General features: G+C 34.3%; 1 protein-coding gene across 6 annotated transcripts in view; it reads left to right on the forward strand.

The window, feature by feature from the left end:
• Dennd5b (DENN domain containing 5B) overlaps nucleotides 1-12,259 on the forward strand; it is a 184,838-nt gene that overhangs the window by 63,186 nt on the left and 109,393 nt on the right. For 5 of the 6 annotated variants that reach the window (XR_013422993.1, XM_078014940.1, XM_078014938.1 and 2 more), the window contains one exon: nucleotides 3,256-3,365. Coding sequence is in view for 4 of the 6 variants with exons in the window: in XM_078014940.1 (XP_077871066.1) it covers nucleotides 3,256-3,365 (110 nt within the window). In the remaining 2 variants the exon portion in view is untranslated. Of the gene's footprint in view, nucleotides 1-3,255; nucleotides 3,366-3,506; nucleotides 3,539-12,259 lie in introns of those variants that run through there. The other variant, XM_078014939.1, reaches the window with a different exon arrangement.

Here is a 12,259-nt window from a genome sequence, read left to right on the forward strand (position 1 = left end):
TCATTAGTCTTTAAGCTGTCTTGGCATATATTTCCTACTTTCTTAGGAGAGAAGGCTTAATTGCATCTTAAATTTAGTTGATTATTTAGTAATACTACTCAATCTATATATAGTTATGGCAAGGATATTATTAATATGTAAGCTCAGTTTTTGGAGTGTTTTTTGCAAGTCAAATCGCCAAGATTGAACCCAGGCCCCCTCAAGAATATTACTATTGCTACAAATTTATAATTCTTGTTTGTTTAAGTATAATTTTTAAAAGATAAACTTTAGCTTAAGTGAAGGATATTTATATGTAATTCCATTTCCTGGGAATCCAGATTTTCAGACCTAGTCATTTTTTCTGTTTAGTCCTAGCAGTGAATTCGAAGTTAGTTTTATAAAACATACGTTCAAAATGTGAAGAGTAGGTTGTTCTTCCTAGATATTCTTCTCTGGCTGGTACTGCATCCACTCATATTTGAATCCCTAACAGTGATATTAGAATTTCAGAAAAGTTTATTCTTTCCCTCATTTCCTTCAAAATAATATTTGCCAAGACCGCTGTATATTTAAGAATGATCTTTCCTATTGCTCTCTCTTTAATGGTGTTAAGAGGTGGTGATGGTGGTAGAGGTGGTGATGGTGGTAGAGATAGTGGTGGTGGCAGTGGTTTTGTTTTCTTATAATTGAGTTATTGTTTTGTGTATTTTATGTTTTTATAATTTTGGAGGTAATTTCTTGTTGCTTCGATGATCCTCAAGAAGTTGTAGCATTAGGTAATAGAACAATTATATTGAGAATGCACTTTTATGATTTTTCTGATATATCTCTGTCCCATTATTAACTTGATATATGAATAAAGATAACATCACTATTTTTACCAAAAACAGGCAGGAAATCATTAAAAGGTAAGTGTTGCAAGGACTTACATCCTGGATTATGTGCTCTTTCTACCACTGTTATAGTGTTTCATATTTTACTAAAATTTATGGATGATAAAAACAAGCATTTCTGGACTATGACGGTGGGCATAGGAAAGGGTTTCTTATGACTCTATGTTATCTCAAAATATGCTTGTTGCTGCATCAGTAGCACAGTCAGCAGCATAGTTTTTTTAGAATCAGAAGGGAATTTTTGTTTTATTTTGCTTTTTCTTAGCCCTAAAGTAAAGTAAATTTTGTGTTCACATTAAAATTTTATATCAGCTTAAGGACATCATTTACCCTGAAATCAACAGTTCTGAACTTTGACTTTGGTTCTGAACTTTTAGCTACATTGACTGATGGATAGTTTCCCATGTCTCCATTGACTTTTTGGTATTTATAAAACCTTGGATCATGGTGCAAAAATTGATGAACTCTTCTTAGGGGTTTCTGTTCTTTAACAGTTTCTCTTCTGGAGGTGAAAGCTTTCTACTCTTAGAAACTGAAATGTGGAATAGAAAGATGTAGGGATATAGTACTTGCCTAAATCAGAGAAATCCAAAGGAAAATGATCATTAACCATATACTTCAATTAGAAACAGTACTTTAGGGCTGTCGTTTGGCTCAGAGGAAGAGCACTCACCTAATATGCGTGAGGCACTGGGTTCGATCCTCAGCACCACATAAAAATAAAATGAAGATATTGTATCCACCTAAAACTAAAGTAAATAAAAAAAATTTTTAAAAAAGAAACAGTACTTTAATTGCCTCTGTAAATACATTTAAATTATGTGCCCTTATTCATAAAAGCTCCTATGTATTTCATATTGCAGTCTCCAACAAGATTTTATATCCTTCTGTGATCTGTTAAGTTTTGCACTCAAAGGTGTTTTAATACCTATTCATATTTTTACCTAAAATGGAAATTGAGTCAGAAGATGTCAGAGTATGACTTGTAATTCAGATTGCCTAGTGATATTTTTAATTATGCAAATACTGGTAAATGGCATTTATATTTTGCTATAACAGCTAGTATTTTGCACTTAATTAGAATTTTGAAAGTAGAAAAACACAGGAGACAGCAAGAAATTGCTTCAAGTTTCTAATTCCTTGATCTCAACTTTTTGACATTGGAAATTTAAGAACCATTCATCTTAAAACATTTTATGAAATTAAAGCATTTGGGAATAACATCCTATGGGAATTAATTTAGTCAAGGAGATAAAGAACTGATATGACAGCTGTTATTGAATTTTTTACATAAAATATAGTCTAATCTTTGCAGAATTTTATCAGGTGATGAATTTAACTTAGAATAGTTCATTTTTTTAAAAAGGTTAGTGTGTTTAATGTGTTCTTTCTACTAAATTAGATAACTCAATAATAATGTTTCTTTCTTTTTTTTTTTTCTTTAAACCCCCTATGGTAGTTGAGGAATCAGAACTTCACAGTTGCTAGATTGCTTCCATCAGTATTGAACCAGGAGTGGAAGTCGAAGTCACCATTGCAGATGCCTAAGTCAACTGTTTTAATAAATTGATTTTCAGTTGTTAAAAAAAAAAAAAAGAACTTCACAGTTGCTAAGCAAGCATGGTACCATTGCTCTGCATCCCCAGCCCCTTTTAGCAGTGATGTTTCTAATTTTGTTAATTATATTATCTAAGAGTCTATATATAAAATCACATATATTAGAGAGGGGTTTTTTGGGGGTTTTTTTTGTTTGTTTGTTTTAGAAATTCAAACAAAATTGCCTCCTATGTGCACTGTAATATTGGGTCTATCTGTGTATGAATATATAGATATAGATCATAAGAAATATGATTAGCTTAAATCAGAATGTTTCTTTAGTAAATTTAATGTTTCCATATAAGAGATTTATATTATCATATATTGAAATGAATGCAATAATTATATTACAGCAGAGATTATTTTTACACTTGATTTTTAGTATTAATTGTAAAACTACTGTTTTTAAAATTCAGATTCTGACATTTCTGCGTTTCTGGTTTTTTGATGCTGGGAATTGAACCCAAGAGCACTTAACCATTGCCCCTTTTTATATTTTATTAGAGACAGGATCTTGCTGAGTTGCTTAAGGCCTTGCTAAGTTGCTGAGGCTGGCTTTGAACTCGAAATCCTGATGCCTCACAGATTCTAAAGTTTTAAATTCAGTTCTCTTATTAACAATTTGCCAGTTATCCACTGGGAATTTTACAACTCAGACTATTGGAAGTAGAACTCGAATCACATTTCAACATTATAAGTAAATACTCTACAAAATAAATATAAAACTATAATGTGATTTGGAAAAGGTTCTAGATATTAACCAATTATTAATTATTTGTTTTAGGTGAAAATTTTGACCAGAGTCCTTTGAGAAGAACATTCAAATCCAAAGTTCTGGCCCACTACCCTCAGAATATAGAATGGAATCCCTTTGATCAAGATGCAGTGAATATGGTATGTTCCCCCCACCTTCATTCTCTCTTCAGCCTTCCTTTTATTTTACTAAATGGCAATAATGACTATATTTTGAATGTCTACGTTATTTCATTTAATTATCGTTCATACTTTATAGATTTGGAAACTGAAGTACAGAGAAGTTACTTGGCCAGGATTCTCACATCTAACAAGTTTGTACAATAGACCCCCAAAGCCCATTTTTAAGCTATGTTGTAGGTTTGTACTAATACAGAGATGCTTTGATAAATAGTGAAGTTACTCTGTTTGCCTGATAGAAGAAACATGGTTTCAGTTTTTATGTTTTAAGAAATGTTGTGTGAAGGGCCTGTCATTTGTCATTTTCACAGACAACATGAAGATAGAAAGGAACTTAAATACTTCATTTAGACATGAGTATGAATTTGTTATAAAGAATGGTAATCAATATAAGTTAACCAGAGGTGATTAAAAGTTTCCTTTAGAGATTCTTAAAAATAAAGTAGGTCATAGTTTTCTGATCACTTTAGGAAGAGTCCTTCTTAGAAGCCTGAATACTATTTTGAACCTCTATCAACTCTGTGATTACATAATTCAAGAGGCCCCAAACTGAGCAAATGAGACATCAGTCTTGTTAGACACAGAAATGATTAATGATGAACTGAGAAGCTATGATAGGTATAGTTCTTTTTGAGAACTTAAAAAGAGAACTGGAAGACATAAAAAATCCCATTATGATCTGATACTTTTGGAAAAGAAAATTAATATTCAGTAGATGCCTACTAGGTACTTCAAGGTGTGTTATTTTCACATACATGTTTACATGTACCCAGTGAACCCTTGTTCACATTTTATGGAGATTAAGTAACTTGCCCAAAGTCATGCAGTGAATATTTGAGGCCAACCCCAGAACATTTTTACTTTCTAGCTTACTTTTTTCCCCACTCCCCTGCTGCTTTCTCTAGAGAAAAACTATGTTTTGGTTTGCATCAGAAATGGTATGGGGTATATTTAACCCTTGGTAATATCACAGTAAAAACTTTGCAGTCTGAGCTTGCTCCAGGAAAGGGAAAGGGAAAGCATGGTGCTTTTTGTAAGAACTGATGCCTAAAGCACTTAGCACTTCAATTTTGATTCTTTACAAAGCAAAATGTATTTCCCCAAACTTATCCAATACTAAAATAACCAGAGTTGACATTTTGTTGGAAATGAATACTGTGAATGCTTAGTTTTATCTTTGGTGAAAAGAGTATATAGATAGTGGGTAGAGCACAATCATTAGTTATCTTTGGGAGACTTAGAGGAACCTAACCAAGACTCTGACTAAATAGATAACAGACAGCAGTGGCAAAAATAATTTATCAGCTGCCTGGAAATTAAATAGAGGTATTAAGGAAAAGAGTGTCCAACTGCAGCAATAGAAAAATATATAAGAATATGAATAGAGGTTAGAACTTAATCTTCTTAATTTAGTAAGATATTTCAAAGTATAAATTATTTTGTGAGAAATCAGAATAATGTCCAAAAGTAGGCTCTTCCTACAGTATTAATCTGTAGTCATTTGAACAAAAAGCCACAGTTGGTGTATTTTCTCTTAGTCACTTAAATGAATGAATAGATGTCCATGATAGCTTTTGTTTTTGTCTGAAAACCATTCATCTTTAAAGCAATTATCAAATTCTTTGATTGTCTTTGGTATTTTTTTAACCTCTTGTTTCTGAGGTTGTTTTATAAAAGGAACAAACATTTTCATCTAAAAAAATAAATGAAAAGACTGAGTTTTGATGGTTAAATATCACATGGCATTTTTTTTTTAACTACAAATCTAAAAGGATTTGCTTGTACTCCTGGAAAATCTTCAAAAGCATCCCATTAAACCAGTTTGTGTTTGAGTCATAGATTTATTGCCCTTAATTTTGTCTTTGATTTATTAGTAAGTGCATTTGTATTAAGCTATAATTTATTCTTGCCTAAAGTTATAAAGCTTTATCTTGCCTTTAGCAAAATCCCACTCCAAGTTATTGCCTTCTGTATATTGGTCATTCCTCTTTTAAGTAACAGTGGTGATTTTCATAGAGGTCATTAATTTCACAAATAAATTAAGAATACAAAACAATGAACTTGGTTATATAAAAAATTCCATATGTTTGAGTAAAGTGAAAATATAATACAAAATAAATATGTGTCAGGTGAAATTGTTTCTAAATTAATTGCTTTTTATGTCTTGGTTGCCAGTTCAGAGATTTTTATGAAAAAATTATTTGAAGTATCGTAAAACAGAACAGTATAACCAACGTTCATATACTCAATACATAGTACTAACACATATCAACATTGACATGTTCACTTTAGCTTTACTTGTTGTTTTAAATGGAACTAAGCATTGCAGAACAGAGCCAAAATTCTTCCACTGTCTCCCACCAGTCCCATTTTCAGTTCTCTTTGAGGTAACCTGAATATTGGCATCTATAACTATTCATATAATGTTCTAGTAGATAGATCTTATTCTTAATAAGAATGCATGGTACCTAGGAATTTTTACGAAGAAGAAATGATCACTATCTTTTTAAGCAAGTTATATGAAATATAAATATTCCATTTTATATATCTGTCCTAAACAAAATAATCTGACAAATGATGTTTTAATTAAAAGTGTAATAACTATTATAAAGTTCTTTGCAATCTTTAAAGCTGTAAGTTTGTAGTTTACTTTGATCACAAAGAAGGATAGAGTAGAATGATGAGCAAAGAGTGAAAGGTAAAATGTTGGCAGAAGACAACTATTCAGATGTCCATCTTGCAACATTCAGAGGAAAAGGAGAGATACTTGTTACATACTTTTTATATACTAAGCAAGTATTTAAATTTGAAATGGATAACCGAAAATGGCACTCATAGGTTTGATATCATAATTAAAGTAAGGCTTTATTTTGACTCATTTAAGTTTATGCCTTACTGTAGAATCATAGGATTGGGACTAAGTCAGCCGTTGCTCATGGGCCCCACCTGTTTTCTTTAACCTTTTAGCTAGAATATTTCACTGGCATCTCAAGCTTAGCATGTCTAAAATTGAATTCACAGTCCTTCCCATTAATCTTGGACAGTGAATGGTACAGCCATCCACCTAGTTGCCTAAGCCAAAATCTGAAGGTTGTCCTTAAAAATTCTTTTCTCCCTCTCCCCTATATAATTAATTATTTATCTGCTTCCACCTTAACCCAAACCACCAAGATGGCTTACCTGGACTCCTACAGTCAAACTGGTCTTCTGCTCCTATCCATCCCATTCTTTTTTTTTTTTTTTTTTTTTTTTAAAGATAAGAAATACTTACTTTTTTTTTTTAAGAGAGAGAGAACTTTTTAATATTTATTTTTCAGTTTTCAGTGGACACAACATCTTTATTTTATTTTTATTTGGTGCTGAGGATCGAACCCAGGGCCCCACGCATGCCAGGCAAGCACGTTACCGCTTGAGCCAAATCCCCAGCCCCATCCCATTCTTCACACTATCACTCTTATTTATGCTGATGTTTTTCTTCTTCTACTTCTCCTTTACCTAGTGAATTCTAATTGATCTTTAAGACTTCATTTTAAACATGTCCTTAGAGAAGCCATTCCTTTCCACTGCCCTCTTAACTTTCTAACAGGTCTCTTAGTACATTGCACCTTTTTGTAGCACCTGTCCCAGTTACAATTAAATAATTAATTATGTAACTAATTATGTAGATACCTCTATATTTCCTGCAATAATGTAAGTACCACTAGGACAGACACAGTTTCTCTTATTGCTTGCTAGGTCCCTAGCTTTGCACAAATCATTGAATGCTCAAATCATTTATTAAATGAAGAAATGCTTGCTTGTTTATAATACTTCTGTTTCTTATTCTTGTCTGTTCAGGTGCAAAATCATCTCTTAAGCAATAGTAGTTAGGTGGTTTTTCTTCTCCCTGTAACATCTTGAACACACTCCACTATAGCACTGATCATAAGGTTTTGTAATTGTTGGTTTGTATGTCTGTTTTTCCTACTAGAATGTGAGCTCTCTGAAGGAAGGGATTATTTTTATGGTTTCTTTAATTAGTTGCCAAAGTTGGTGTAATGCATGGAATAAAATAAATGTTTATTAAAAGAGGGAAAGAGAGAAGAGACAAAAAGAAAGGAGGGGGAGGGATAAAGGAAGGCAAACTGACCAGCTCCTCTGAATAATTTTTTAAAATTTGAATAATGAGGGAGAGGCCATGGAGCCTGAGAACTATAGAATATGGAAAAGTGAATTGTAAAACTCTGGCCAACAATAAAAGAGAGGGGGAAAAAAAGGAAAATGGAAAAAGAATAAATAAATAATTAATTTTAAAAATTCTAGCCAAACTGCCTAAAAGGGTCCAGAGAGATGAAGATATTTGTTCACTCTAACTGGGACAGGTTCAGACAGCATTGTTATCATACTTTGTCTAAAGTAATTTAGTTAAATGTGGCAATCTGATCATAATATTACAACTCTAATTTTTAGTTATTTTATTGTGGAAAGGTGAGATGAGATATTATTAGTAATAGCAATATTAAGGGATAACAATAGATTATTAAAATACAATGGTAGGTTCTGGTACATACCTGAAATCCCAGCTGTTTGAGAGACTAAGGCAAGAGGATTGCAAGTTTGAGGACAGCCATAGGAACTGAGAAGGCAGCTGGGCATGGTGGCATATGCCTGTAATCCCCGTGACTTGGATGGCTGAGATAGGAGAATTGCAAGTTCAAGCCCCGTCTCAGTAGCTTAGCAAGGCCTAAGCAACTTAATGAGACCCTGTCTCAAAATATAAAATGAAAAGGACAAGGGATGTAGCTAAGTGGTAAAGCACCCCTTGGTTCAATCCCCAGTACTCCAAAATAATAAAAATGAGAAAGCAATAATATTTTTTAATTCATGGTTTCCAGATTAGAAATATACCTTATTTTTCTTATTTGTAGGAAGAGCATTTAAGAAAAAAATTACATCTATTATTTGCAGCATAGAAAATCTTTCTTCACTTTGCATACAACTTTTAGCAAGCTTTTCTTGTAAATGCTTGAATATGTGCTCAAGAAACCTACAAACCTTTAAGGGAATATTTGGCAACTGTTCAAAAAACAGTGTGAACTGTGATTTTGTGGTTTACTATGTTCAGAAAAACCTATCAACAAAAGTAAATCTTTTTTTTTTAACATTTATTCTTAAGTTTTAGGTGGACACAATATCTTTATTTTACATTTATGTGGTACTGAGTACCAAACCCAGTGCCTCATGCATGCTAGGTGAGCACTCTATCACTGTGCCACAACCCCAGCCCCAACAAAAGTAAATCTTTATGTTGATTTTGGAAGTCTCTGTATAGTTTACTAAAAAGAGAACTTCAGGCTAGATCAAGAGATGAACTAAATCTGGGTCCTGTACCCAAGATTTTTTGTTTGTTTGTTTTCTTTCTCATTCTTTCATTCATTCAGCAAATACTGATGTGCCATGCACTATGCTAAACAACTTGAAGTAACCTGGAGCAATAGTAATTCATATCATCCCTTCTATAATCTTTATTGAATATAGTAAATGTGTCACATGAGTTCATTTATACTACCAGCACAGTAATTCATTGCTTATTGTTATAATAAAAACAGCTTTAAATTGAATGCAGGGTCTTGAAAGGATCCTGCCATGTGCAGCCTCTCATTTTACAGTTATTTCCTAAGGTTAGGAATAAGCAGTTTTCCATTTAGCAAATCCAGGTATTCATCAGGTTTATCTAAGTCTATGTCTTTTGGGGGACGTGTGGGGTGTGGGGTACCAGGGATTGAACTCAGGGGCTCTCAACCATTGAGCCACATCCCCAGCCCTATTTTGTGTTTTATTTAGAGACAGGGTGATCTCACTGAGTTGCTTAGTGCCTCACTGTTGCTGAGGCTGGCTTTGAACTCATGATCCTTCTATCTCAGCCTCCTGAGCTGCTGGGATTACAAGCATACACCACCCCATATTACACCCCACCTGGTTTAAGTTTATATCTTATTCTATGCAGATATACATGGTACTTTAATTCTTGTTACTATATATTTAAAAAATTAACTAAATCTACCTTAGTTCTCTCCTAGTCTTATATTCAGTGATGTGAAACATAAAGACATTTTCACTGGTATACTGATGCTATTCCTGAACCTAAGTCTGCCTGCTCACCCTTCAAAAGCCAATACTTATGAGATGAGAGTTAATATGGAGGAAATCAGTTTGTTTAAGGACTGACCCAGAGAAAATTGGTGGAGTCTATCATCTTGGGAAAGTCAGGTACACAAAGAGCTTTTATAGGGTGGGAAAGGAAGGAGAGTGGGCAGGCAGAGTGTATTGAATGGGGTCTTTATAATTCAGGGCATGTGTCTATGTCCCATTCTCCCCCACCTCTTGGGCTGAAACTTTGCAGTCAGTCTTGACCTCCTGGGGCTAGTTTTTACAGTTTTTTAGACAAACATATTACTTTTCTGCAAGTAAACCTCATAGCAGTTTAATACTTTGTATTGGTTGATGCACAGGACTAGAATAAAGAGGGGCATTACACATTCTGACGTTATCTAAAGGGCATCAGATGTTGGGTTCTATAAACCTACAAAAAGTTTATTTAATAATTAACACCTTAATCATTTAGGTGAGGCTTTTCTTTAGAATTTAGAATGACATGTAAAGGGAGGGGAAGTAAAATTAACTCTGCCAAGTACAGCTCCCAGCAGCATAGCCACTGTTATAATGTTTAGCGTCATAGTTTTTTTTCCTTTTGTTTTCATCAATCACCATTTATTTTGGCCCCAAATAATATATTGTTCAATGCATGTTACACTTGAATATTTAAGGTTTCTGAAATAAAGTACCAGCCCTTGAGTAGTTTACAACCTAGAGATGAAATAAAATTAGAGCTAATAATGCATATCTCTATATTGTCCAAGTATATAGTGATGCAAGGCTTTAATTGCTTCTCTATACAAAAAGGACTTTTTAGAGAAGTAGCATTCTCATAGCATTTAAAGGATGAGAAAAACACCATTTTTTAATAGAAAGGTAGAGGAAGGCTTTTCTAAAGCAATGTTTATTTAGACTTCAAGGAAGTAAAGGAACATTTTGATTATCTGTTGATTCATTAAAAAAAAAACCCATGTTTGTATTACTTACTGGCTTAGAACAAGGGATGGCAATTTTTTTCCATATGGGATCAGATAGTAAATGTTTGAGGTCTTGTGGGCATACAGATTCCGTCACAATTATTCAGCTCTGTTGTTGGGTAATAGATAAACATCTATTGACAATATATAAATGAAGAGTGTGACTTGTTTGAAGTGAAATTTTATTTACCAAACTGGTGGCAGGAGCCGGGCATGGTGGCACATGCCTATAATCCCAGCAGCTCCAGAGGCTGAGACAGGAGGATCACGAGTTCAAAGCCAGCCTCAGCAATTTAGCAAGGCACTGAGTGACTCTGTGAAACCCTGTCTCTAAGTAAAATACAGAATAGGGCTTGGGGGTGTGACTCAGTGGTTAAGTGCCCCTGAGTTCAACTCCCAGTACCCCACCCCACCACCCCACCCCCGCCAAAAAAAAAAAAAAAAAAAACAACTGGTGGCAGATTGGATTTAACATAAACACTGTGGTTTATTGGCCCTTGATTTAAAACAACAGAATAATTACTTTGCTTACAAATGTGTGATTTGGATAGATTTTGGCAGGGCTGCCCCTGTTCTCAGCGTGCACTAGAGAGGTTTGAAGTGTAAAGATTAAAATCAAATATAGCCTTACTCATAGCTTGGGCTGAAACATTGCAGTCAACCTTGATCTCCTGGGGCTAGTTTTTACAATTTTTTAGACAAATATATTACTTGTGTCTCTATGGTCTCTCCAATTGATTTTGACAGCATGGAAGCTTCAGGTTAGCCAGATTTATATATTACTTCAGGGCTTCCAAGATGTTTGACCAGCAAGAGAGGTAGAAGCTGTATTGCCACTTTTAGGCTTGCTTCAAAAGTCACTTGGTTACTGTCGCTGCTGTTGCATTTTACTTGATTAGGTCAGGGTTTGGGCAAACGTGTCTTCCTGTCCAAATCCATCCATCTGTTTTTATTAACATAATTGTATTAGAAAAGTCATATTATTCCTGTATGTGTTATCATGACTATTTTCTTGTGACAGTGCTAGGGTTGAGTTGTTAGGACAATACTGTGGTCTGCAGAGCCTAAAAATATTTATCTGGCTATTTGTGAGAACAGTTTGTTACTCTCTGATGTGAGCACTTTCAGCAGCCTACCCAGGTTCAAGGAGACGGGTAGACTCTACCCCTCAATGGGAGGATGGCAAAGTACCGGAAGAGTACGTGGAACTAGAAATATTGTTTGAACCATTTTTACAAAATAGCCTGCCACAGGGAGTAAGCCATTTGTACACCTACAGGAAGTCATTTCCAGGTGACAGAACAGATTTTGACAAGAGCATGCTAGTCCTGTTCACAGAAAGGCAGCATGCCAGTGTTGCTGGAGAAGAGTGGGTAAAGAATAGTGGAAGATGAGGGTAGACTGTTGCTGGAGCCAGGCCATAGGGCCCTACTATAGTAAGGACTTTGGTTTTTATTGAGGTAAGAGTCCATTGAGAGTTTTAAGAAGAGTGACAAAATCTGACATTTTTGTGGATCATGTTGATTGCTCTATGGGGAATAGATTAAGGGGAACAAAGGCAAAAGCAAGGAGAATGGTTAACAGAATATCACAGTCATCCAGGCAAGAAAAGAAGATGGAGTAGAGAGTTAAGAGTAAAGAGAGAAGTAAGTAGTCTCTGAATATATGTTTGAATGTACATTTCATAATATTTGCTCATGGATTGGATAATTGAATGAGAAGGGAGGAGAGAGGTAAAAGATT

The sequence above is a fragment of the Ictidomys tridecemlineatus genome, chromosome 6 (genome assembly GCF_052094955.1).
Source record: "Ictidomys tridecemlineatus isolate mIctTri1 chromosome 6, mIctTri1.hap1, whole genome shotgun sequence".
Taxonomy (NCBI): domain Eukaryota; kingdom Metazoa; phylum Chordata; class Mammalia; order Rodentia; family Sciuridae; genus Ictidomys; species Ictidomys tridecemlineatus.